This window comes from Martes martes (assembly GCF_963455335.1).
Source record: "Martes martes genome assembly, chromosome: 18".
NCBI lineage: Eukaryota > Metazoa > Chordata > Mammalia > Carnivora > Mustelidae > Martes > Martes martes.
This window is the reverse complement of record NC_137906.1, coordinates 7,314,724-7,342,446: the sequence shown is the minus strand read 5'-3', so window position 1 is coordinate 7,342,446 and position 27,723 is coordinate 7,314,724. Positions and strand designations below refer to the sequence as shown.

At 52.8% G+C, this 27,723-nt stretch overlaps 1 protein-coding gene across 10 annotated transcripts in view; it reads left to right on the top strand.

Moving 5' to 3' along the window:
• CUX1 (cut like homeobox 1) overlaps positions 1-27,723 on the top strand; it is a gene marked incomplete at both ends in the record, with an annotated part of 363,457 nt that overhangs the window by 247,535 nt on the left and 88,199 nt on the right. For all 10 annotated transcript variants that reach the window (XM_080830213.1, XM_080830214.1, XM_080830211.1 and 7 more), the window contains 2 exons: positions 9,242-9,290; positions 24,206-24,310. In XM_080830213.1, the coding sequence (XP_080686339.1) occupies positions 9,242-9,290; positions 24,206-24,310 (154 nt within the window). The remainder of the gene's footprint in view (positions 1-9,241; positions 9,291-24,205; positions 24,311-27,723) is intronic.

The window sequence follows — 27,723 nt, the reverse complement described above, 5'->3', positions numbered from 1 at the left end:
TAATTTCATAATAATTTCAGTTCTTAAATTTCTAGTTACCCCCAGTCATAGAAGGCTTAATTTTTTTAGTTTGCTGGGCTCAGAATTCAGATAAAATCCAGACTTTGGGATTGGTTGGTATGCCTCATTCATTTTCTGGACCCCCCCCCTTCTTTTTCCTTTCCTGGCCGTCTGTTTGCATAAGAAACTGGCTCATTTGTCCTGAAGACTTGCCCACAGTCCGGGTTTCGCTGACAGCATCCCCGGAAGTGGTTGAGCGCGTTCTCCTGTCCCCCGTAATTCCTGTAGGTTTGTCGTTGAACCTAGAGGCTCGATCAGATTCCGACCGGAAATTCTGGGCGAAAGCCGCCCTTTAGGTGGTGTTGAGTATCTTTGTAATGTTCTCAGGTATTGAAAATCAGCCCTGGGCAGAAGAGAAAGATCCTGGTTTTCACGCGCGACAGTAAGAACGGTTATGTGCGTGAGTCCTGGTCTGCAACGCCCTTTTCCACCCCGGCAATGCTCTTACTTTATCCTGTGCCAATTTCCTTGAGAAAGGCTGCATTATTCCTGCGGTGCAGATGGCTGTCGCGCTCACAAGTCAGCCCAAGGTCAAACATTTAAGGCAGTGGGGAAGAATTTGAGCCTGTTTGCTCCGCAGGCCACGCGCGTTTGCTTCTCCAGACCACAATCTCCCCAATTTCACCTCCAGGACCTCCATCCTCCCAGGGGGCCCCCGGCACTTGGTTTAAGGAGAGAAATCTCCATCCAGCCTGCTCCCTGCTGCTTTGAGAGCATCAGTGCTAGAACGCCAGAGAAGTGGCAAGAAGCCCCCCAAACTTCCATCCAGACACTTGTCCCAAGAGGCTTTGGATGGTCTCAGTAGCCAAAGCAGAATGAATTATGCAATCTCATAACCTGAGTGTCAGCCACAGCTGTCCCGTGTCCCTGCCCAGAGATGGCTGAAGCCTGAGTGACAGTCACAGGCTGTTTCTGATCGCACGGAGGGTCAGACCCTGGCGAGGGACTGGCTGCTTGGAGCTGTCCTGTTAGTTCCGCCCAACGGCTGGAGAAGACCATTTCATCGGTCGGCTAGCCACAGATTAACCTAAACAAGGACGAAACCAAGTCCGCTAAACAGTGGGGCCAGAAGGGAAGTTTTCTTCCCATTCGGGATTGACAAACGGAGACTTAACTGCAACTGATTTTGTTACTTGTTGTATCATTTAAGCTGAAATAGAATGGTCAGAAAAACGAACCAATTGTGGTTAATTTCTGGGCAGGCAGAGGTGACGTTCTGGTCATTTCACTGTCTGAACACGATTTCATTTGCAATAAGAAGAAAACCCACGATTTCCGCAAGGTTTGGCCTAGAGGTTAAGCACTGCAGTCCTCTCTCTGCTCCGGCCCTTGATTTGACTGGGGAGGGAGTGACCCGTTTGATCCGAGGCTTGGAAGGGAGCCAAGTGGCTTCACCCCTGCCCTCCACTCCTGCCAGGGCAGAGCTAGCTCAGCGTGGGTAGAACACGAAAGCTAGGTCTGGTCATACGCAACAGGGTTGTCCAGAAGACCCTTCCCCACTTTCTGCCGAGTCCTGATTTGTGCCCAGCTCTGTGTCAGGCACGGGGAAACGCTGGGAGCCAGGCTGACTGGCCCTGTCCCGGGGAGCTCACAGTCCAGTGGACAAAACGGAGCCTAACTCCAGATCCTGACATGACATAGGTTTTTCTCCAAGAAGATTGTTCTCCCCTTTTTCCAAGGCTATGAAAAGTGACAAGAAACTTAAATCTGCAAAAGCAACTTACAGACTCTTTCCTTAAAAGTCATGTGTGCAGTTTGGCAAAATACCCCTACACCCTCTGTTCTTTAAAATACCAGCCCATGTGCCGGGGTGCCTCTGTCGGTTGAGCATCTCCCTTCATGATCTCAGGGTCCTGGGATCGAGCCCTGTGTCCAGCTCCCCGCTCAGCGGGGAGTCTGCTTCTCCCTCTGCCCTTCCCCCACTCGTGCACACACTCTCTCTCTCTCTCTTAAATAAATAAAATCTTTTTAAAAAAATAAAAGTAAAATAAAACACCAGCCCACGAACGGTTGCCTATCAGGTGCAGAGTGGACTTCCCGTAGCACGCAGATGTCGCGAATTTGCACATGTAGCTGGCCAATGTCTAGCGTGCCCCTGCTGTGTTCTCTGAGATTACAGCGGTGAGCGAGTAAGTGGTCAATATATGAATAAGATACTTGGAGGCCAGAATAAGTGCAAAAATGAGTGGACAGAGCGGAGCAGGGCTGCTGGGAGGCTTTTCAGAGGACAGCCACCAGGGCTGAGCCGTGGACGGTGACTGGTGACAACAGCCACCTGTAGGGGCCCCAGCAGAGGGGACAACCGTGTGGCCAGGCAGAGTTCCCAGGAACAGGACTGAAGAAGCCACGAGAGCATTAGCTGATTGAGCCGCAGGAGGACATTTACACTGGATGCCTGTTACTAACAGGTTTATAAAACATCCGCCAGGAGCAGAGTCCTTCCCAGCCCAGTGGCTCCGATGCGGAAGCAGGGCCTTTCTCAGGCTTCTTTGTTTGGAAGCCCTGATGGCCTGAAATCTCGAGAAGGAGCCGAGGTATTTATGAGAGGTGGTTCTGTAATCTGCTGTTGAGCCTCTGCTCCCTGCAGGGGCTGAGCCCTCAAGGGCATGAGGGGTTTTGGGGCCTTCCTGGGAGGGAGCGAGCCCAAAAGAAGCTCCTGGAATCCACGGCTCCGAACGTAGCGGACCGGTGGCCTGCAGACTGGATTGGACCACAAACCGCCAGGGAATGCAGTGGCAGAAAGGGCTAGTCCGTGGCCTGACCGGGCCCTCCCAGAGAGGTGGTGGCCAGGCCAGGCCAGTGCGGGCCGGGGGAGGGGGACAGCGGGTGTAGACACCTCAGGGCTCACATGCCCAGCAGCAGCGTGTAGACTGCACAGAGGGAGTACGGGCTTGGGTATTCTAAGAGCAATGCCGTCGGAGCGCCTGGCTGGTTCAGTCGGTAGAGCACGCAAGCCTTGATCCCAGGGTCATGAGTTCAAGCCCCATGTTGGGTATAGAGATCACTTGAAAATAAAACCTTTAAAAAAAAAAAAAAAAGGCAGCATCATCAAATCTGTAATAGCTCGCTTTGTCTACAGAGAGGGAAATGCTTTCAGAGTATGTCATGTGACTTCACCTGGCAAAGATAAGACAAAAGAAGCTGAAAGCCAATCTCGTATAAAAGTATTTATGAAAAAAATACTAAATAGAATGTCAGCACACAGAATTCGGGAGCACACTAACCACAACCAAACAGGGAAATAACTGCTGGTGTCATTTGCCGATTTAGCGAGTCAGAAGAGAAAAACCTTTTAATTTGCTCCATAAATGCTTTTTTTAAAGGTACTTAATGAAATCAATATCCATCTTTTATGAAAAAATCTTAATAAAATAGGAACAGTTGGATATTTCACTAACAAAACAAAACACATTTATTTAAAGTCCGAAATGAGCAACATGACTGCATCGCCCTGGTGGTCAGACGCCAGGCAGGGATCCCCGCTGCCACCTCGCTTTCTCGTGTGCTTCTGGAAGTGCTGGTCACTGCCCTCGCCCAAGAGAAAGAACTGAGAGACAGGGAAAGGCAGGAGAACGGGGCCTGTCATGGGCACATAAGGGCACAGGACACTCCAAAGCCCAAGAGAACAACCGAGAAGCTGTTCCAAGCTCGAACAGTCACCTACCACGTTCTGATTCTTTCCTCTGTCTGGAAGGTCCTTCCCCCCTCAGCCCCACGAACTCCTCTCTGTCCTCTGGGATGTAGACCAGATGTCCCCGAATCCGTGAGACTATGCCTCCTCCTGTCTGCAAAGGAGACATTGTCCTTCTGTCCCTCGGAGGGCTGTCACTGTACCAAATTGTACCAAAATCACTCGGGTCTCTTCCTCTCCCAGCACCCCCCACGGAGGAGACAATGACGGGGTCCCACTAGGAGCAGAGCGAGCTGGTGCCAGTGTTGGAGGAGGGCGCCGTGCCGCCTTTTCTGGGTCTCGTCTTGCCCTGACTCTCACAGGAGACTCTGCAGACCAACCTTCCCTCTCCGTAACACTGCATTTCCATGCAGGGGCAGGGAGCTACCTTTCCAGAGAGATCCTCCCCCCTCCCCCACTCCCAATTAGGGGAGTCCAGACCATAGCCAAGAAAGCTGGCAGCATCTGGCCCCCTGGCCACCTCCTTTTCCTTTTCCTACCTTCTTTTTCTGAACCCAGTCCAGGGAGCCCTGCTTCTGCGTTTCCTCTGCCCCCTGCGCTAAGAGAGCCAGGCCTGGGGTGTAAGATGTCAGGAAAGTAACCGCCTTCCTACCGCCTTCCTGATGGCAGAGACCCATCAAAGGCAGCCTCCGGGCTCAGCGGTGAGAGGGACGGGTGGGGGGAGGCGGGGAGTCACTTTGTTAAACATCCTAGGGCTTTTTTAAAATTGTATTTTTTTAAACATTTTCACTGTAATACTGAAAAAATAAGCCATTATAAAATCCTCAAATAGATGTCGTAAGTTTAAAGCGGGGAGAATTCATCTTTCGATGCTGCGTCTCTTGGTGCCCAAGAACTTCACAATCTCATGTTGAGACTCTTGGCTTTTGACTTGGGTCCAAGGAGACACGCGGACCCGAAGGGCGCGCCCCGGAGGCTTTTCCAGCTGCCCTGTGGATGCCCTTTGTTTTCACAGCTCCAGACGGGGCTGTGATTCTTTGGAATTGAAATCCATGCCAGCCTTGCCCTACTGCTGTCCCTTAGCGTCGGGGACCTAGCGTGGAAGTCGTTTCCCTCCTGTCACTGACCGTGTCCTTCTAAGTTCCTCATGAAAATCACGTGCTAGGCCAGAGGACACCCCGAAATGATCTGTAGGGAACTGATTGAAGGAACTGCATGTTCCAGGCCAAGCAGAAATGCTCCGCCATTTGAAGCCAGAGAAGAGAATAACGTAGTGCGGGTTAATAGATCAGCAGAAGCTGTTTTGTCAGCTCGTGAAAAGGTGAGGGAACCAAATTTTTATAATCGTTTCGCTGAGCAAACAATATGCGTAGTTATTACAGACTCTGGAAAAGAAACGATTTTAGGCTAATGTCAGGCTCCGGGTCCTGTTGCAGGCAGTTGAGCTCTCAGAATGAGCAGAATGAAAAGCCTCTGGACCATTGTGGACACCCGTGCTACAAAAGGACACGCAGTGGCATTCATGACTCCCTTCTAGGAGGACGTTTCCAGTGGTATTAACCTCTGGGCATTTTCGTATTACTAAGGGCAGTGTGTCTGTTAGGATTAATTTTGGGGGGGGCTAAGGGCAGCACTTCGGAGGGGAGTGGACTCGCAGTCTTGGTGGCAGGTGTGTCCTCAAGACGACGCCAGCACACGCTTTCCAGAGCCGCCATCTTGGTCCTCGTCTACACCGGCCAATGGCCACACCCCTGATCACACAGAAATAGCCGGCTAGTTGTATCTCCGTTGACCTTTGAAGAAGCGTGCCCCTTGGAAAAGCCAGTCATGAGCCTCCAGACTTTTAAAATAAGAATCTGAGCCTTTCCTCCCTCCCAGCGTCCCTGGTTACTTCCATTGTCTCCTCCGGTGGCTTCTGGTCCATTCTGTGAATGGGAACCACGGCCCCTCTGGGCCCTGTCTTCATCAGGATGCCTGGTATTGAATAGCTACCCCCCCCCTTCCTGAACCGCAGAGCTCAGTGTTTTGATTATCGTTTGAAAGCTTTGGAAATCTGAGAGTTGCTCCCGGAATGAAAAGGTAAGTACACTAGTTGTTATCAGGTTCGATATTTTGGTCAGTTTACCGGTTGCTTAGTAACCGAAGTGAAACTGACCAGAAGATGGAAAAACTTGAAATTCGTTTCCAGGGATTGCCTCAGACTGCCAAGAAGGCACCTTCCTGTTTTAATGTGACTAATTTTTTTTTTATAAGTGCCTTGAAATCCTTTGGAAATGATATACTGTTTTCTGGATATTAGGTATATTAATGGGTATCCACAACCATTTGCTGTCTGAGAAGAAATTCTGAGAGTCTGCATTTGCGAGGAGGCTCTCGAGACCACCCGCTTCCCCTAAACCAGGCAGGAGCCGGCTGCCACTTCCCAGCCCCCAGCGTGCCAGCCTGGCCCGTCGCTGCCTCTAGATGAAGCCAGGACCCTAGGAAACCCTCTGTTCTCTACAGCGTGTGTTGGACCCTGAACTGGCGCCCTGGCCACTGGCAGCAGCCAGGCAAGAAATGAGGAAAGGCTGAAAATAGGCAAGGGTGGGCCACTGGACCTCCAGGAAGCCACAGGTCCACCCCTTATCTCTAAGCCCCCGGGACTGGGGGACTGTACCGAGGGAGACCTGCCAGCTCCTCGTGCAGCCTCTCTCTGAGGACTAAAGCCCTGGCCAGAGTCTTCTCCGGATGAAGGGGAGTTACCACCGAGGACTCTGGGGGCCTGGAGTCCTCCCCATCCTCGTCCTCCCTACACGCAGCAAAAGGCGTTGAACACCTGCTGTGCTCCTTTTCTTCACTGCATCTGGAGAGACAGAGCAGAACTTGCCTCTGTGTCCTCCCTGCACCTGCACTGCCAGGAGTAGCTGGTACTCGAGGGGGAAGTGAGCCCCAGAGGGGAACACCCCTCTGGAAGACAGACCCCAGACCCAACCATGTCTGTGATCCAAAGCAAAACCGATGGATGGACCGCAGGCGCGGAAACGAGCCTGGGCACATACTCCGGCAAACGAGGAAGGTGTGAGCAAGGTAGAGCAGAAACAAGGAGTAATTAAAAAACGAATTCAGTAGGAAGAACAGAATCACCAAACCAAGGAACCAAAGAAAGTTTACAGGGTGGGCGCAGCTGCATCTATCCGGTCAAACGGAAGAACAAGCCGGGAGGCAGCAGGAACGGCTAAAGAAACAGCAGGTGCAAAGCCAAGGTCGCATGCTGCGGAGGGACGGAAGGAGATGGGGGCCCACAGAGGACCCTGCAGACTGACAACTGAGCAGCAGGCTCCCTGGATCTGCCCAGGGGGAAATTGAGGCTTGGCGGCCTGCAGCTCTCCTTCCCGTCGCCGGGCCGGGATGCCTTCCCGCCCTCTCCCACAAACACGGGGCAGGAGCCGTGTGTCTATGGACCCGTCCTGTCCTGTAGCCCCCGACCAGGGCCAGGACACCGGCAGGTGCTGGGAAATGGTCATGGGATGACTGAGGGAGTAAGTGAGCTCTTGCCGGTGGTGGCCGAGGAAGTCCGCCACGTAGATCCGGATTTTGTAAACACAGCGATGATTAACCGTCTGCTAAAACTCCAAACTGTGCTTAATGGCATTTGCCTTGGGACAAGTCCATTAACGTTTTCTTTCACCTTGAGCCCAGTGAAGTTTGCACCTTGTTGGAAGCCTCCGCCCGCCCAGACTATCAGGCGTCCTTTTCTGTCCCATTGAAGACCCTTCACCCTTCAATCGATTCTCTGCCCTTTAGGAGTCCGCAGACTCCCTTCTGTGGTACCGAGGCTTTTCCAAGAGGTCTTAGAGGTTTGCCTGGTGAGGCGGTTCCTAATGTCACCGCCCCCCGCCCCCAGCACTTCACGGCAGGGGCCACGGCTGGGTCTTCTTTACAGAGTTCCCCTAAACACAGCTTCATTTCACGAAGCCATTTTAGGAGTTGTTTCGGACTTTGTTCAGGCCCAGCTGGAAGCAGGATACTGTTTCAAACAGGTCTAATGAGTGTGGAACTTGATCGCGGGGCCTCTGTTACCCAGTTGAGGCTGTCGGGACCTGAAACGGTTGCCTCACTTGGAAGGGCCTCGGGGCCAGAGGGAGCGCTGGGCACAGGGAAGAGCAAAACCAGCCCAGCCAGGGCCCGAGTCCGGTTTGGCCAACTCTTGATGTGAAGCCTGGGCGCTGGTGAGAGCCACACAAGCAGGTTTCAGGGACAGAAGAACCCGCTCAGAGTTGGGCCTGTTCCGGGGGGCCCCACGCTGGCCCAGGGGGAAGACTGGCCCACCGCTGGCAGGACACGCTGCCTCCAGGACCCCAGTCTCTAGCCAGAAGCCAAGCCCCGCACCAGCAGGGATGAGTGTGCAGGAGACACGCAGCCCAGCCTTCAGAAAGTTCCCACTGTGTGGGGACCGCCGCTCTAACCTGTCGACTCAAACCTGTCGGGGGAGGGGAGGGACTGGACTAGTTCCTGAGATGGAGCCGTCAGGAGGCTTTGGGGAGTGCTGGGGGTGGGGGCAGAAGTAGGAGATGCGGGTCCCGGGGGTGGAGGGCAAGCCGGGGAGACGGCGCAGTCCACGGCTCTTTACAGGCCCGCGGGCGGTGGGAGCTGTCGGAGCACAGGGCCCTGGGGCTGAGGGGTGGGCCAGGGTGGGTGGTGGGTAGAGCTTCATGGAAGTGCTGGTGTAGAGCGCCAGGGAGGGCACAGGGGCCTGTAGGTCTCCTTGGAGATGGACTGGGGGGCCCCCACAGGAGCAGGCCCTGAACCCCAGCTAGGATCTGGGGCTGTGACATTGGGCTCCCTTTCTGCCATGACCCTGTTGAGTCTTCCTCGGGTGGTGGCCACTCTCGGCCTTGGCCTCCTGATGGGCCATGGGGAGCGGTCCCGTAGAAGATGGGGCCATGATTGCCCAGGTAGCCTGTTCTACCCTTCTGCTAATAAAGAAATTAGGCCTTTATTAGAACTCAGCGTTCCTCTCTCTCGTGATGTTGTATGTTGGAATCATATATTTGCCTTCAGATGACTCAAAGGAGTACTTTCAAAACAGAAGAAGGGAGAAAAGACCCTAGTGGCTCCATGTGCATGAGCCAGCCAGGTGATGGCCGTGAACTTGGGTGGTTTACAGAGCCGACTCAGAGTCCCCCAGCCTCCATTTCCATATTCTTGTGGCTCGTCCCACCCTGGAAGACTTCTGTTCATGTTTCAAAACCCAATTCACACATCCCCTCCTTTGAAGCCTTCCCAGATTCCCTCCCCCGAGAATTTTCTGCCTCCTGTTTTTTTAGGGCACTCTGTTCGAACTCCCAGTGGGACACACTCTATTTCATATTTCGGTGGCTCTGTCTCTCCAGTGAGATTGGAGCCCCCAAGGGCAGGGTGGCCTTCCCACAAGCACCCCTCCTCCAGGTGGCCGCGGAGCCCCTCATAGGTCCAGGTGGCAGGTCATCGTGCTGAGCTGGGAACCGTGGTCACCCCAAGCCCGCCCACTGCCCACTAACGGCTCTCTCTCTCTCTCTCTCACCTTTCTAGGGCCGACGAAATTGAAATGATCATGACAGACCTTGAAAGAGCAAACCAGGTAGGATATTTCACGGCCTCAGGCTTAAAAATCCCAACAACCTAGCCATTTATGTCATCTCACTAGATGCGTCTTAAGTTCGAAGGCCGGTTATTCTCGTATTTTTTACGTGTGATTGTCATTGTCGATGCTTTTCCCGATGTCATGGGAAGCGTGTGGAAGGTCCCTTGGCAGAGTGTTCGGTTGTGGTCCCAGCGTCCCAGACTCCCTCGGTGACTGCACGGTGGCTGTTGCTTCTCCTTGTCCTTAATTCATTTCTCAGATAACTGACTATGGTGCCACGGCAGCCGTTAGGCTCGGGTTTGTAACCAGCGCCTTGGGGAACATGCTTGGCACTGTGTCCAGCACAAGACGCTACACAGAACAGGGCGGCTCTACACTCAGCTGCCTGGGGGGCCTGGGAGGCTCAAGTCGGTTAAGCGTCCCACCCTTGATCTCAGCTCAGGTCCTGAGCTCAGGGTCATGAGTTCAAGCACCACGTCGGGCGCCACACGGGTGCCTCACATAAATAATAAATACTCAGCTGCTTGGGACATTGCCCCCCACACAAACACAGAACCCCCAACTTCTTCCCCGAGGACTCGGCCGAATAAGAAAACATTGCGCTTTAGCGAACGGTGCTGCTGCTTTGAAAAGAAAGAGTCTCCCCGCTTAGCTCCTCTGTTCATGGGGAGAAACAGCCAAAGCTGAGATCGCTCTCTCGGCTGTGGCCGCAGGCGCAGGAAAGCTTAGCGCTTTGCCTCGGGTAGAATCTTTGTGTGTTAGTGGCCTTGTCTGTCGTAAGACAGGCCGACGGCTCTCGAGTGACTTGTGCCTGGTTCTCTTCCGAGCGCGTCCCACGCACTGAGCCACTGGACCCTCCGTGCGGCCCACCCAGGTCGCCGCTCTCAGGACTCCCACTTTACAGACAGGGGAACTGAGGTCAGTGGCTGGTCAGGTGCAGAGCCGGGATTGGAGCCTGCGCTCCTCACGGCCACCCTCAGAACCAGGGACGCAAACGGAGGTCACTTTGCCTTTCTTTCAGACCCTGTCAGCTCCCAGACGCACCCGTGTCCGCACAGCTCCTCGCTGCCCAGTGTTGCTTCCCCTTCACCTCCCCAAAGTGCTTTAGCGTTTGTTTACCTTCAGTTGCAAACAAATTGACTTTGGCCCCTTCACTCTGGCTTGGCACTGCTCAGCTTTGCAAAGGCCTTAGCTCCGAAGGAGGTCCTGGAAAGGTTCACCCTCTCCGTCAGCCCATTGCCCTTTGTGCATCCACGATTGTTCCCGGCCAGACTCGGGCGTGCCTCTCCTTTGGACGGTGCTTTGGGGTTTCAGCTCCGGGTTTGTGCAACAGACAGCCGCAGGCCGGGAAGACGGAGTGGACTGTCCCGTGCTGTCTCTGAGGCAGTCCCAGGTACTGAAGAAGTTTGGCCCGGTCGGCGTGCCTCTCCAAGTGTTGAAGGCCTCTTGGCCGGATCTCAGTCCCGGGAGACACCAGGCGGGACTGCGGAGAAAGGGACCACCCCTTGGTTCAGGTCCCAGCCCTGTGCGTGCTGGTCGTGTGGCTCGTTGGCAGTTCTTGAGAAAAGAAAAGGAAGAGAATGAACTTTGCGAACACGCTATGGGAGAGAGGAGTCAGTATCACGGAGAAGGTGGAATCCCGGTTGGCAGGGGCCGGGCGAGGGGGGCTGGGGCTTGTTCCGTGGGTACAGAGTTTCAGCTTTGCAGGATGAAAAACTTGGGGAGATCAGCTGAACGACAGTGTGGATGTCCTTAAATAACAGTGCCGGAGCAGACACTAGAAAATTGGTTAAGATGGTGTATGTTCTGTGTATTTTGCCATAATTAAAATGTTTTAACTTTTTTAAAACATAAGAAAGAAAGGGAGGGAATGGTAACCGGTACTCCCTTTGCACGACTGCTCGGAGGGTTAGAGGTTAAAATGCCCGAGTACAAAGTGGGAGCTTAGATAAATCTGTAGTTGCTGGAGAAGCGTGTATTTGGTGGGAGAATTGTACAGTCCCGCGCTGGGGAAATACCAGCGCGGTGGGCATGGGAGAAACATCGGTGAGTTCTAACTGACGGCGCAGGGTGAGTTAGAGCCTGATGTGGCTGCCCGGAGAAATGAACGCAACCTCAGGCTGCATTCATAGAAGTAGAGTTTGTAGAATGAAGGAGGTGGAGTTCTGCACCTATCTGCAGCAATCAGTCCATGCCCGGGGAATTATAATATATTCTGGAAAGCACACCATGAGGACAACTGGGATGTGGAATACCACTCGGGCTCCACCCCACAGCCAGGACCGGGAAGGGACCCTAACAACAAAAGAAATCAGGAGGCTTGGGGACATTTCTGATCTCTGAGGAACAAGGGGAAGAAGACAGAGGGGCTTGACACCAAGCACCAGAGGAATAATTTCAGGAACTTGGGATGTGACAGGGTCACAAAGGGGAAGGCCTCGGGTGGGGACGTCACGGATCCTGTCCCGTAGCTCTCCAGGCCTGGCCCAGGGAAGGAGTCGGGCTTTTTCATCATGGACACACTTGGAGATTGGTGGGAGGGACCTCAGTCTTGATTAGAGAAGCCTTCTGTCAGTCCTGGCTCTCCAGCAACTCGCAGACCTGTGTGCCCCCGGGGCTGTGAAGGGAGATGTGGCCCAGCCCTTGCTGAGGGCGTGAGGTCAGGGATCAAACACAGAGGGAACAGGAGGAGGGTTTGCACTTGACTCTGGGGTCATGAGGAAGACAGCAATGCAGGGAGGCACAGAAGGGCAAGGTGAGCCCTGAGCGTTCTGGGCCATTCCGTAAAGCCAAAATAAGGAGGTGCAGAGTGGGAGAGTGGACCAACGGGAGGGGATCTAGATCCAGGTTGGGGGAGGGCTTTGAATGTCAGGCCTCTGCTTGGAAGGCCTCTTTCTGAGAATGGTGGAGAATCCTGGGCAGGAATGAGACGTCAGAGTTGTGTTCTAGAAGGATCCTCCTGGCGGAACATCAGAGAACAGTCGGGAGTGGAACGACTGGAAGCCAGGAGAGCAGCTGTCGTGCTACATCAGGGCAAGGATGACTCGGGGCCTTGCAGCGAGGCGGTCCCAAGCAGAGAGGAGGCGACAGGGCAGGAGGAGGGGGACGAAGGAGCCGCACGCCCTGTGCGGGCGCAGCCAGACATCTGGTTCAGCCGCCTTTCCCATCAAGGGAAATCCCCAGGAGGAGCAATTTACTAGTTCATTGGCATATAACATTATTTTTGCACTAGGTTTATAGTCAGAATGTTCTACTGAGACCTGAAGCTGTTTTATGGCTACAGCACTTGTGTTTCTATTGTGCAAAAGTGGAAGAGCAGTCGGCGGCCGACAGCTCGGGGTCTCATTTGCACCTGTTCGTTAAACTTCAAGGCACTTGCCTTCATACTCCCCACCTTAATTGGTGGCCGTGATGATTCAGAGCTTTGAAGACCTCGTGGTAAATAAGAAGCCACAGCTTTGCGCCTTGCGACCGTGGAAAGCCACCTGGGGGCTTCGGCCACTCTCGCACTCGGCCAGCTGTGCCCTCACCCGCGCACCTTTCCGATCAGCCCTGATGGGAGCTGCTGGCAGCACAGAGCCCCGGCCGGGGGCACGAGGAGGTCCTTTTTGTGAGTGGTCCTCCTGCTAACCTGCCTGATCTTACGGAAGAGGCTGCCCTAATGGGGGGACCATCAGCTTAAAGCACGGCTTCGCCCCCCCCCCCCCCCCCCCCGCCGAGGAAAAGAGCCACAGGAACTCCCAGCAAGGCACGGCGCTTGCTTGGACCAAGGTTTCTGGGTTCCAGTGGGGAACAGCTGGGTTTGTATCCCAGATCTCCCACTTCCAAACCATGTGGCCTGGAATGAACCCCCAGGCTCCTGGGGTGTTTCCCCATCTACAGAACGAGGGTAGTAATTCACACATCTGAGAGAACACTGCTGAAAAAAACAAATCCACTGCATAAATTTTGAAGCTCTTGCTGGCTTTATTCAACGACTCATGAATCGGGCAGCAGCCCATCCAGCGGACAGAAAGGAGCTCCGAGGACCTGTACAGAATAGAAGTCTTCTATAGGCAGAAAAGGGAAGGACTAGGCGCGCCTGGGTGGTTCAGTGGGTTTAAAGCCTCTGCCTTCGGCTCAGGTCATGATCCCAGGGTCCTGGGATCGAGCCCCGCATCGGGCTCTCTGCTCGCCAGGGAGCCTGCTTCCCCTCCTCTCTCTCTGCCTGCCACTCTGCCTACTTGTGATCTCTCTCTGTGTGTGTCAAATAAATAAATAAAATATTAAAAAGAAAAGGGAAGGACAAGGAAAGAGCTGATTGTTTCAGGCGGGGTGCCCTTCCTACGGGGGCCGGACAGATGACCTCACTAGCGCTGACCAGGAAATTCCAGATTGATGGGTTAAGGGTCCCTTTCCTGGGAGAGACTGACACTGCCGTTAGGTTAGGTCTTCCATCTTGCTTTGCTGACATGGGGTTTGGCATAAGTGACTCCACTTGGAGCCTGTTGTCTCTCTTTTAACAGTTCCTCCCTTTTGATCAGACTCTCAGCCTAACTGAGAGACACGATCAAAATTGTAGGCGTTCCTGCCATTCCCAGGCACCACGCTGTAGGTCTCACAGCTTTTACTGATCTTGTGTGTGATATTCCCAGATCCCGGTGTTTTTTGTGGAATTCCTGTGGTGGTCTCGGGGTCACGACTTCAGGCTCACCGTTTCTTAGCAGAGTCGTTCTTTTCATTGCTCTTCTGACGTTCCAGTCTTGAGATCATTCGCTTGACAGTTCATGGCCTCGAACATGCATTTAAAGCTTTTGAGAGAATACAGCGCACCGGGGAGGTTACAATGATTATTACAAGCGGGATAATTCCCAGTGTCCGGAGCGCACTTTGGAGCCATGGTCCCCAAGACCCAAATGATTCAAAATCAAATAAGTCAAAGAGCTATCCTGTTGGAAGAGTGGAAGAGTCCCCTTTGTAAGCCTGGAGGCCTGCCCAGTGGCTCTAGACACACGAGTTCCTGCTTTCTCAGAAGCATCACTCCAGGTGCAGTAAAGGGGTGTTGATCCCACAGACCCCACCTTGTTCAGGCAAGAGAAGCAAGGCCTCTCCCATCATCCCATCTCTGGCCAAGAACAACCTTGGCCAGAGACTCTAAGGGTCTTTATTGAGTGGCCGTGGCTTTGGCAATGGATTCCCCGTTGCTTTCAGGAGTTAGGGAGAGGTTCCTGGTCGTAACCTCATTGGCATTTACTGCTAACCCGGGAAGGAGGGCCTGGCCAGAGGAAGCCAATCCTGAATCACCAGTGCCTCCCAGTAGGTCCTTTCTGACTCGAAGCTTGGAGGCTGACCAGTGAGCTGTCTCCGTCGGCACACAGTCAGGGGCACGTTGGATAACCCAAGAGCCGTTGCCCAGGCGTGCACCCGCCAGCCAGATTTGCACAGGCCCAGGGAGAATGATAATCGCCACAGGCAAAGATCAGCCCTGTCGGGGCACAGAGTGTTCCCACTAAGGTGGCGCTGTTAATGGACAGGTAGGACTTCTTGACGACAAATCCAGCAGTCTGAAAGGCAAAGGTTACCCCGCTCCTAGCGGTGGCCTGGGAGATGCGGATGTTGGTGTTATCTTCCCAGGCTAACCCCAGAGGCGAGGAACAAAAGGGAAGAAGAAAAGGTATCATGTTCAGTTCAAGTGTGAGGTCTTCAGCCTCTTGCGGAGAAGCAGCCCACGTCGATATCAGCTGCCTCTCTTCCTAGTCCCTCCCTGCGGAAGGTCTCAGCGTTCAAACAAGACCAGGCGTCAGCTGGAGCCTCCTTGAGCTGTGACATCTGTAGCCACTTCAGGTCCCTAGAGTCTTCCTGCCATCTGGGCAGTGAGGAGGACCTCGTCTCCTCCCTTCCAAGGAGATTCAAGGGCAGTCTTTGTTCCTCGGGAACCCAAATCAGAAGGGTGGGAGAGGGGCGCCTGGGTGGCTCCGTGGGTTAAAGCCTCTGCCTTCAGCTCAGGTCATGATCTCAGGGTCCTGGGATCGAGCCCTGCATCGGGCTCTCTGCTCAGCAGGGATCCTGCTTCTCTCTCTCTCTCTCTCTCTCTCTCTGCCTGCCTCTCTGCCCACTTGTGATCTCTGTCTATCAAATAAATAAATAAAATCTTTAAAAAAAAAAAAAAGAAAGAAAAAGAAGAAGGGTGGGAGAAAATTGGAAACGTGAGTTTCCAGAGTCGTGGCCAGATATGAGGAAACTAGAAGAATTCAAGATCCAGTCAAGTTTATAGGTTTTATCATAAAACCTCAAAGACAGTTATAGGATTTTCTTTCTGCAATCACCCCTATTCATTTTTTACTACAGATAATCACAGTAAGAGTAATTTTACATTCAGCTTGGCCGGATTATTTACATAAGTGCAGCACGAACAGTGACTGACCATGTCAGCTCCTCCTTGCTTTCAAAGCCGGCACCTTGTAAGCAAAGAACCAGGTTGATTTTTTTAAGGCCTTATTCATTGGCCCCAGAAAGTCAGCCTTAGTTCCTTAAAGCTGTCTGGTCTGTCCAAGTCTGCATTTCTCTCAAATAGGACCAGCAGGACAAACCCTTGGTAATATTCCCAATATTTCCACCTGTGTCCTGTCATAAGGAGAACACATTCCTCATGGAAGTTATGCAAAAACTGACTATATTGCCATGAAAAGAGTAGTTTCTGAGTTCTGGAGGGATCAGGTTGGGAGAAAAAGTAAATGTTCCATTTTTGTTTAAGAAAGTAAAAATTGGGGGCACCTGGGTGGCTCAGTGGGTTAAAGCCTCTGCCTCCGGCTCAGGTCATGATCCCAAAGTTCTGGGATCGAGCCCCACATCAGGCTCTCTGCTCAGCAGGGAACCTGCTTCCTCCTCTCTCTCTGCCTGCCTCTCTGCCTACTCGCGATCTCTATCTGTCAAATAAATAAATAAAATCTTTAAAAAACAAAAAACAAAAAAAGAAAGAAAGAAAGTAAAAATTGCCAAATCGCTGTTTGAAACATCAGTGTTTCAGACAAGAAGCCGTAAATATTACAGTTACCCTCCTCCGTTCATTCATTTCCTTGTTACTAACCTTCATTCTGCTTGAACCCAGTTGGGTTTTTTGGTTTGCTTTTTTGTTTGTTCGTTTTTCCCATAAGTTCTGGAAATTCTTACCCAGTTCAGTTTAATGAACTTGGTTATCAAAATTTGGACTGTTCAGTTTAATGAACTTGGTTATCAAAATTTGGACTGTCACAGCCCTTTCCATGAAACCCCATGAAGACGAAGTACTTTTGTAGGAAAACTTTTGCAAAAGCATCTGAGTAAAACAGTAACTCTGTAAATGTAAATGACATAGACCTTTTTTTTAAGGTTTTATTTATTTATTTATTTGACAAGAGAGTAGAAGCAAGGGGGAGGCAGCAGGGAGAAGGAGAAGCAGGCTCCCACCAAGCAGAGAGCCTGACGTGTGGCTCAATCCCGGTACCCTGGGATCACGACCTGAGCCGAAGGCAGACACTTAACTGACTGAGCCCCCCAGGTGCCCCAATGACAAAGACTTTAAAATGTGCATTGTTAAAGATCTGCTGACAGTTCATTTGATAAGGTATTGTAGTCATTTCTGTGATGGATGACATTTTAAGATAATAACTGGAATCATGACATGGTACCAGGACAAATCAGATTCCTGGGGATTTCACACAATTTCTAAAAACACTTATATACCTATACAAATACAGCATAAAGAAGACTCAGTATACAGCTTCCCATGTGATTTAACAAACCAGATAAGCCGAGTTTCTTTTAACATCTCCCTTTTTATAAGGTGAGAGAACAAATCCTTTGAGATGTCTAAGGACCCCTCAGAAAAATCTCAAAGTTAGTTCAAAGTCAAAAAGACTTCATTTAGCACAGAAGTTTGTCAAAAAATATCAAAGGATTTTAGAACACTTGGTCAAGTAGGATCGTAGGTCACTGTGACACAATACTTACTCCTCTGTTTAACCATAGTGACAACTGAAGGCCTTGAAGGCTAATTTGGGAAGTTAAATAATTGTTTTAAAAAAAAAAAAATCCTTAGCTTTTTTTTTTTTTTTAAATCCTTAGCTCTTTTAGTTGAGAAGACAGCTTTCTTAAGAAATCAAAGACCTGGGGTGCCTGGGTGGCTCAGTGGGTTAAGCCTTTGCCTTGGGCTCAGGTCATGATCCCAGGGGCCTGGGATTGAGCCCCAGGGTCCTGGGATCGAGCCCCATGTCAGGCTCTCTGCTCAGCGGAGAACCTGCTTCCTCCTCTCTCTCTGCCTCTCTGCCTACCTGTGATTTCTGTCTGTCAAATAAATAAATAAATAAATAAATCTTTAAAAAAAAAAGGAATCAAAGACCTGATAAAGGCCTGGGAAATTATTTTGACAAGACAAAAAAATCTTTGTTTTCCAGGCAGGTTCCTTAAAAGGTAAAGAAGACCTTTCACAGTCTCTTATCGAGAGCAAACCAGTAGTTCCAGAAAACTCTGTCCTTCTAAAAAAGAAAAACCAGGGCGCCTGGCTGGCTCAGTCAGTAGAGCGTGTGACTGTGAATCTGAGCCCCCACGTTGGGTATAGAGATTCTTTAAAAATAAAATATATTAAAAAAAAAAAGAAAGAAAAGAAAACCAAACTCTAATGTTGCACCAGATCAATTTTGATGTTAAAAACCATTTAACTGTATTACATATATTCTTTTTTTTTTTTAATATTTTATTTATTTGACAGAGAGAGATCACAAGTAAGCGCAGAGAGAGAGAGAGAGAGAAGCAGGCTCCCTGCTGAGCAGAGAGCCTGATGCGGGACTCGATCCCAGGACCCTGAGATCATGACCTGAGCCAAAGGCAGCGGCTTAACCCACTGAGCCACCCAGGTGCCCTGTATTACGTATATTCTAACTTCAGCTAGCTTGACCACACATGAAAATTCTTTCCAAAGATTTCATTGCCACAAATCTACGACTTTTCTTTTTTACGTTCAGGTTTTGCCCTCTGTTTTTCCTCTTTCCCGTTCTGAAGTAAATAGCCTTACTTCAAGACAAAATCATTTTCTTTTTCAACGCACATGCCTGTCCATTCCTTACACCTTCTTTGACTGAAGACACACATCTTACTTTCCTGGCATATGGTGTTTCCCTTTATTACTTCTAGTAGTTTCATTACCTATATTAGAATTTTTAGCCATTAGGAGCCCTTAATTTCTAGTGGCAACGAAGAAGTAAGTAATCGTGAACTTTCATATCAGTGCCCTGTGGCTTGATAAATGTATAAATACGTTGTATAATTTCTAGAAACATGGTTTCTCATAGTAAGTTTCCAGTGTGGCACAAAACGTGTCTTACTGGTTGACCCCAATATCTTTAGTTCCCCTGTAAAGGGAAGCCCGAAGTGGATAAACCTGTATTCACTGATTAAGTAGCCTTTTGCAATGAATCTTGCAATGAAACTGTTCTGGAATTTTAAAGCATCTTGGAGACTTCTGCCTGCCAATTAAACAGGTACCCCATTGGGTTCATTTGATTTGGGAGCCCTTGCTTTCAAGTACACTACTTAAGTGATCTTCTCTAACTGGAACGTTCTTCCTGATGGCCATTGTAATTCTAGGTTGTTTTTGATAAGAGTCTGCCATGTTTGTAGATATTGAAAGGTTCTGAGACTCTAGTTCTTCAACATAAAATAAGCAGATGTACCAGTAGGTGATGGGCCCAACTCTTTGGCATGTTGATGATGATGATGATGATATGATGATTACTGTTTTAGCTAAGCCTTTGGGTCTTGGGGAGCCAAACTGATATCTGAAAAGGGATAGGCCGCTGGGTTGGGAGGTGTGTGATGTTTTAGGGTGTACCTGTTTGCATGGAGATTTTCTTAAGGTTGGCAGGTGACCTGGTATCTCCTAACCGCGTCCTAATTTGCCCTAACTCGGCGTTCTTAGAGTTAGGTGGGTCTAAACAGGGACTGTGGTCACCAGCACAGGGCCAGCTTGGGACACAGGGCACAGGGGCTCATCTCTGGCCTGTAGTAGGCCTTCCTGATCTCTCTTCTATAACATCACTGAAAAGGGGTCACCTCTGGGGTTCTGGCTGTTCTCTGGGGTCGTGTGTGGGTTTGGCTTTGGAAAGAGGACCACGAGGTGGCTGTGTGCTTTCCAGAGCAACGGAGTCTGTCCCTTTGGAAGTCTCATTTGTTGGCCTTGCTAGCCTCCCCTCTCTTTTATTTCTCCTTCCAGAGTACAGGGCCTCGTGGAGAGCAGGCCGGGAGGTCATCCCCCAGGAGAGTGTGCCTTCCTCTCGAAATTGTCCAAATGTGGTGTTACTTGTACCTTGAGTATGGTAGCCAGAAAAATGGCCCCCAGAGATGCCACCTCCTAACCCCGGGACTTGCGAATACATCAGTGTCCCTGGCAGAGGTTAAGGCTCCTAACAGCTGACCTTGAGGTGGGGAGACGCCCCAGGAGCGTGTGAGTGGACCTCGTGTAACCACAGGGTCCTCAGATGCGGAAGAGCCCGCCTCAGAGCGGTGAGCTGGCTTTGAAGGTGGACGAAGGGGCCACGCGCCAGGGAATGTGGGTGGCCTCCAGGAGCAGGAAACGGCAGGAAGCCAGATTCTCCCCCAGAGCCTCAGAAGGGAGCGCAGCCCTGCCCACACCGCGATCCTAGCCTAGTGAGACCCACTGCAGACTCGACTTCCAGAAATACAAGATAATTAATGTGTGTTGTTAAAATCCACTAAACCTGTAGTCATTTGTTGCCACAGCTTTAGCGAAATCATAGAAGGAGGGCTTGCCTGCTAACGGACTCGTGTTCCCAGCCAGTTCCCACCTCTGGGAAGCCCTGGTTTTACCTGGAGGCTCAGCCCATTGCCGGCTCATGTGGCTGCTTGGTCCCTGGAGGGGCTCACTCATCGCTGGTGGCCCCCGGCCTGGGCTCTCATGGCCACACATACAGAAGGGGGCAAGACACAAAGACCAGGGCCAAGCTGGGCAGAAGCCGGGATCAGATACCCACCCCCACCATTTAAAACCAGGGACTACACCTGAAATGGGTAAACTGGGAAGAGCCTGGATTCCATCAGGTCCTAAGCCTGGTTCTGGGGAGAGCGAAAACACGCCTCCCTAGACAACGCCTGACCACAGCCCCCTCCGTGGGCCCGGGCCCTGCGCCTCACGCCAGGCTGTGACCGGCCTCACCAGCCTTCCCCCCGGGCCTTCGCCCGCCCCGCCGGCCGCAGCTGCCCGAGGCTCGTGCCTTTGCCTGCGCTCTCTGGCCCACCCCGCCGTGCCTCCTCCATATTTTATGAATCAGATTTTTCAGACTTTAAGGTCTGGAAATAGCTGTCCGCATCCTATGTCGGCCTTCTAATGTGTTCTCCTTCAGGGACTGAGTTGAGGGAAAGATCCCTTCCTGCCCTTCCTGGGGCCCTCGGGGAGCCCTGAGGAGTCGGGTGAGGCCGGGAGGTCCCCGTGGGCCTCGTTTTAAGATGAGGACACCCTCCGGACCCCCAGTTCAGGCTCCCCTTCCCAAGATAACAAAACTGTGCCTCGGGCCAGCCCGTGTCACACGCGTGGGACTCAGCACTGCTTTTCGGAGCTTGGCTGACGGAGGACTTCTTAAATCAAAGTGCTGCTGGCGGCTTCCTGCCTTCCCCACCGACGGCTGGAGCCCAGCCGCGGTCTCTGGTCATCTTTCCCTAAAAAGGCTTCCGTCTTGAGATGAGGAAGGAGCAATGACCACCCAAGGCAGCGCCTGGGAGGGGCCTTAATAGTCCAGATGACTGGACACCTGTCCCCATGTGGTGGGCGCTGTCAGGCCCTGGGCTCCTCTTACCTCCTTGGGCCTCAGTAGGCCCATGAGGCCTCACGCGGCAGCTGGGCCGTGTCTGTGCCTCCGGTCGGGGCCCCGGCCAGGGGCGGGCAGTGTCGGGTGCCCTCCTGCTTCACGCTTCCCCGAGCTGCCAGCACCGACTCTGGCTTCCCGGGGAAGTACAGAAAGTCAGCAGCAGCCCTGGGGCAGCGCCAGCCGCCAGCCCAAACCCTGGCCTCGGGCCTCCCAGGCTTGGCCTCAGCGAGGGGCAGGGAAGGGCGAGGGAGCCCGCCCCGTGGAAACAAGGAGATGGCTGTCCCCTGGCATTCCTGCTCAGAAAACACCAGAGCCTCCCGCCTGCCGTCACTCATGCCCGTTCTTCGAAACACAACTCCGTCTGGTGAGACCGTGGTCCTCGGGAAGCCGGGAGGCCCTCTGGGCACCAGTGACAGCCCGGGGCAGACCCAGCACAGCGCCCCTTCTTTTTTTCCTGCCTCAGCTGCCAACGATGAGACTAAATTTACAACCGTAGGAACTAATTCCCCCATAGCTGCCTACCGGCGGCTGCTCCCGGCCCCTCAGCCCACGTTGAGTTTTGATCCGCTCTGTGCCTGTTCAGCCGCACAGATGACCTCAACTCCTTTTGTTTTGTGTGCTTTTATTTTATTTTATTTTATTTTAAGATTTTATTTATTTATTTGACAGAGATCACAAGTAGGCAGAGAGGCAGGCAGAGAGAGAGAGGGGGAAGCAGGCTCCCCACTGAGCAGAGAGCCCGATGCGGGGCTCGATCCCCGGACCCCGAGATCATGACCCGAGCCAAAGGCAGAGGCTTAACCCACTGAGCCACCCAGGCGCCCCATCATGTGCTTTTATTTTGATGTCCTCGGGCATAAACCCTAAACAAGTCGTACAGATGCTAACCAATCAAAAAGTTGCACCAAAGTTACCAGGTCAAGCCCAGTGTGGTAGAAGGCGGTGAACACCGTGGATAGGCCACAGAGTGACCCCGAACGTGAACTTGGAAACCGAGTCAAGTGCCGAAGCTCCAGAGAAGTCCTGCCCGCAAAGGAGAAAATCCTCAACAGCTAGATCCTGTGTCCCCTGAGCTGGGCGCCACACGGCGAAATGCCCGTATGAGAGCCTTGCCATGTAACCCCTGCCTGGGCCTGCCAGCGCTCCGGTGTTTCTGGAACCGCACCGAGCCAGCATCGCCAGGCGGGGCAGGGTGGCTGCATGGCCAGGGTGGCTGCATGGCCTCGTTGGCTGCTGCTGAAACAGCTTCTCCACCAGGCTAAGAAATCTTCCCCGTCCAAGAGGCGAGAAATATGTCAAATACACCTCATTCCTGGCAGAGCTCTGGAGGTTTTATGCCCAAAGGCTTAGCTGACTAGAAAGAGAAGAGTAAACTTTTCAGTAATAATGACACGATTATCAGAAAACCTTGGAGTGGGAATCACCCCTGCCCCTGTCGCCGCGCTGGTCGCCTTGCCACCTTGCTGGGCGGCCGTTCCAGATTGGTTTTGGAGTGGAGGGTGGGAGGCGGCCGTGTGAGCACGGACAGGCCTGGCCAGGCACCGTGTAAATTAAACGGAGTGAGGTTCCAAGGGCCCCTGGGGAAGCCGGGTGGACGGCCACCAGCAGCGCCCAGGGCAGAAGTAACCACTGTTAGAAATACCCTAATTTGCCGGCGTGCGGAGATAGACTCGCAGAACAGCCCTGCAGCCGAACCGCTAAAGGCTGCCAAACCCGTTCCTCGGCCAGGCTCACTTCCGGTTTCTCCTCTTCGGTCCTTTCTTAGCAATTAGCCCACACACACTGTCGCACCGCGAAGTAAGACACACGACACGGGGCGCCTGGTGGCTCAGTCAGTTGAGCGTCTGCCTTCGGCTCAGGTCATGATCCCAGGACCCTGGGCTCGAGCTCCGCGGGGAAGTCTCCCTCTCCTTCTCCCTCTCCCCCTGCTTGTGTTCTCTCTCTGTCAAATAAATAAATAAAATCTTCTTTAAAAAAAAAGGAAGACACACGACCTAGCCCTGCTCGGCCAGGCCCTCCTCGTTCATCTTTCCTCCCGGCACAGTGCGAGCCTGGCGGGTGGAGCGGCACGTGACTTCCGGGCCGCACACCCGGTGCTACCATCCGCCCCCGAGTTTCATCTCTGTCGTAACCGTAAAAGCAGGACGAGCCCGGTCGTAAATAAGTCCTGTGCGCTCCCGTGGCCCCTGATCACCACGGGTCCCTGAGAAGCTGACCAAGTGGTTGCGTCCCCATTGAGGGCGGGGGGGGTACGGAAGAAGCTTGGTGGGCACAGGTCACTTGCCCCCGCTGTACCACGGGTGCCCTCTCGGCCACGGGCACCGGCGTGTCCCCGTCTCCCCCCATCCGGTGGGAAGTCCCGCACTGCCATCCGTTGCATTGGTTTTCTCGTCCGGGACCGACAGCGCCGGTGGCGGAAGCTGCCCCCCCTTTTCTCCTCGGCCCCCTTCCTGCGGTGGGCTCCGCGCCCCCTCGCCCCCAGCGGGCGCCTGGGTCGGCCGGGCTGGCTGCACGTGCCCGCATCGGAAAACGCTGTCGGGTGAAGGGTTAAACGCGCTGAACGAAGCCCGGGCCTCGCAGATGAGGCGGCCTTTCCACCCCATACGTTTATGGAAATACTTGCTAAGGGAAAACAACCACAACATTGTGCGCGTCTTCAGGAAGAGAGCGGCCAAAGTGTCTTTAATTCACTGTTTACCCGTGAGAATTACTCCCAGGAGTAATCCTGCAATAAAATCTTCTTGGTCTATGAGAATAGAAAGAAATTGAATCAAAAGACTCTATTTCCACTCGTATTTATTCAGTCTGGGAAATTCAGTGGGCCGGAGCATTAGTATCAGCAGGGGATTCCTTGCTCCTAGCGTTAAATTACTGTCATAATCGCTCAATTATTTCTTCCTTGTACTGTTTAAAATAAAAATCCATCACATTCTATGTTTTTTTCGCGCATTTATTAGGTTGAGTGTTTAGGAAAATCAATTATAGTCAGTCAGGCATGAATTGATGAATGTTCTTGTAATAATTGTCAGTTGTTAAACTGAATGTACTTTCTCTTCTCACACTTTTCATTTCCTTCAGAGGGCAGAGGTGGCCCAGAGAGAGGCGGAGACTTTGAGGGAGCAGCTCTCGTCGGCCAACCACTCTCTCCAGCTGGCCTCGCAGATCCAGAAGGCGCCGGACGTGGTGGGTAACCCGGCCCCGCGGGGACTCTGGGTTCCAGCTGCTTGCTTGCTTCTCGACGGGCCTTCTCGGGAAAATATTCTAACCAGCGCTGCTGTGTCGGACGGGAATGTTTTGAGCGTTCTGGGGATGGGACTCGTATGGGTCAGAGGAAGAGCTTTGCCGGTTGGGCTTCGATGCTCAGTGGTCGGCGTGTCACCCGCCCAACATGAAGGCCAAGTTGGAGGCCAGGGCGGGGGATTCCCCTCACCAAAGAGAGGGCCTTCCTGGCTAGACCTGTTTGGAGACGGCTGGCAGAGGCTGGGTACGTGAGGCAGGGGCCTTGCCAGAATGACACCAGGAAATTGGGAGGTTGGGTCTCGCCCTCGGTGTGTCCTTCCGGCCTGAGAGAACAGTTGGGGACGAGCAGGGCAGGTCGGAGAGGGAACAGAGTGATCATGGGCTCGAAGCGCGCGTGGTAGCAGACGCACTCCAAGTCCCAGCAGTCGGAAGGAGCGAGGCACACATCTTACTCCCTTTCCTGAGATGAATCCAAATTGCTCTTAGACAGAAACCTCCCAGCTCGAGCGAGGCAGCCTTGACTTTCAGATTCCAGGCTCCGGCCTTGAGCACCGAGCGGTGATAGGGGGCAGCGTGGTGTTGAGACCTGGATGTCAGAGCCAGGCCCCTGGGGTCAGATCCCAGCGCTGCATGACTTGCGACAAATAGTCTGACTTCCCAGGACCTGGGTTTCATCCTGTGTGTTGTAAGAGTTCTGGAAGTTCTTACAAGCAAAGCGCTTAGAGCAAGGCCTGACCTAAAATCGGAGTCAGTCAAAACCTCAGCACTGACTCACTGCAGTCGGCCTCACCACCTCTGATCCAGGAGTCCCGGGTTCAAAGCTCAGCTCGTGCCCTGTTTGCTGACGGACCTCAGGTAGCCAAACTTGGGCGGCCTCGGTTTCCTGTGAACAGAGCAGGAGTGAGTGGCTCCCAGGGCCCTCCTGCTCCCGAGGCCTGTGGTGGGTGAGTTGTGCCTGTAGGTGTCCTTTCCTTTAGCAGAGGCCTGCTGTGTGGACAGTGGGAGAGCACGGGGGGATGGGCCAGGCCCCTCCAGAGAGGGCACGATCTCACCGGGAGACCCGCTCACACATCACTTTGGCATCCACTCTTCTGCCTAACCTGTGAGGAAGTCATTTCCTTTCTTCACCTACATGACAAAGCGAAAGTTCCAGAATGTAAACCTGTGGGCCCAGAAGGCTCGGCCCCAGTGTCCAAGCCAGGACTCGAGCAGGACTTCTTAAAATTATTCCCCGGGAGCGAATCTGAAGCAGAGTTTTAGTGTGAGGACCCCTTTTTAACAACGGATTTTTTCATTTCCTTTCCTTAAGTTGACATTCCCTTTTAAAAATAATTAGTCAGTTAACATTCCAGAGAACGTGATTTAAGGGGTTCAAGTACAGAGAAAAGATTTCCATGTAAGGAGCCATCACAACTTCGTGGACTCCGATATTCATTTTACCTGAAATGTGCCTGCACGGGACCCGGCGCCGTGGCCAGGGCGGGAAGGAACCCTCGAGAAAGGAGTTGGTCCGGCTGCTCTCTCGGCCTCTGTGGTCGCCTGGGCTTCCCGAGAGAAAGCCGTCCATCCTCGTGTGTCTGCATGGGGCTCCCGAGCTAAATGTTTCTGATTGAAAGGATTTCTGGCACCTTCCGAGACGGCAGCAAGCAGAGCATCTCAGAAGGAAGTGAGTGTTTTTACAGGTAGAGTAAGTTGTGGGTCCTCGAGGCGCTTAAACACTTCATCACGGGCTAAGTGCCGTGTTTACGTGGCTCAGGTTCAGTCGTCCGAGAGCGGCCCTGCCAGGCCTCCCCGCGCCCCGGCCCAGGCCTGCGCTCCCAGTAGCTCCAGCTCGAGCTCCAGCCAGTCGGGGAGCAAACACAGCAAACAAGGCCAGCGGGAAAATGTCTGTTGGGCTTGGCTGGCAGGACGCGGCAGGGACACAGTGGAGTCCATAGATGGAGCAAAAGCCTAAGCCGATCCGTTGGGTGTCTTGACGGACTCACCGGTCGTGGAAGGCGAGCCACCTCGCAGTGGGCTCTTGCTCTGCGGTGGGGGCCACGCTGGGACTTGATCTGGTTGTCTCATTTATGTCTTGAGACCACACGGTCGTCAGAGGTGGGTTTTGTTATCCTCGTGTGACAAATAAAGAAACAGACTCAGAGACATTAAGTCATTTACCCGAGGTCACACAGCTGGAGTTTGAGCCTAAGTTGTCCTCCATGACGCCCTCCGTCAAGCTGCTTGCCTTCGTGTGCAGTCAGTGAGACAGGACGTAAGTAGGTCCTTTGTCAAGTACTTATGGCAGGCCGCCCCTTGAACCAAAACAAACCAGAGTATTAGGAAACACGCCTGTGTGTCAGGCGACCCTACCAGGGGAATCCTCCAGATGGAATCAGCCTATCCAGCCACTTGGTGTTGGCAGAAACACAGAGGGTCAGTAAGAAAGTGAAGCTGAGGTCCCCATGCCCTCTCCTTTCCCCGCCCGGGATAAATGTAAGTCAGGTGTTAGCCGAGAGCCAGGCATCTCTCTCTGAGTCTGGGGTCCTAGGTGCACCATCATGTCATGTTGTGTTTTTTTCCCCCTGTCTCAAGTAGGGCTCTTGTGTCTCATCCATATTTGATATGGAAATGGCTGCAGGGTAAAAGAGATCGTTACGTAGCTCATTTCAGCCTGGGCGTGCTGGTCTCCGCTGGAGGGCTCAGTTCAGTGAAGTCCTACATCAGTAACTTCTGCTTTTACATTCTTTTTTCCCTTTGGACTCCCATCATCTTAAGGCCTGCCTTTTCTTTTTACAATGTTTTCAGACTCCACAGACAATTTGCACACATCCTTTCGTGGCCACTGAGCCATCGCAGCCCCCGCCCCTGAGACCTGGTACCCGTGAAACACATAGGACCCCCTACAGGCCATGGAAGCCTGGAGCCATGGGGATATCCCTGCTGGGACAGACTCTGGGGACTTGGTTCTGGTGCCAAGTTCTATTCTGGAATTAGTTCTGTTCCTTTCTTCAGAGGCTCATCCCAGCCAGAGTCCTGACTCTGAGCCTCGGGCTCCAGGGGAGGGCCCAGAATCCATATATTTTCTAAAGCCCCCAGGTGCTTCAGGTACAGCTGAATTGAGGCGCAGAGAGACACACGGGAACCCGCAGTCCTGACCCTCTTTGAATCGTGTACATTTCACTTCCTGGCAGTGATCGCAAGAGCATCTCAAGTGCCTGACACTGACCTCCCCGCAGTTGTGCAGGGCACCCCCCCCACTCAGCCCGTGTTCACTGCATTGCACGACTTCCTTTCTAGCTTGTGCCCAGGGCCTGAGACCCCCCTCCGCCCCCTCCATTCATCACCTCCTGGGCCCTTGTCTAGTTCTTCCTTAT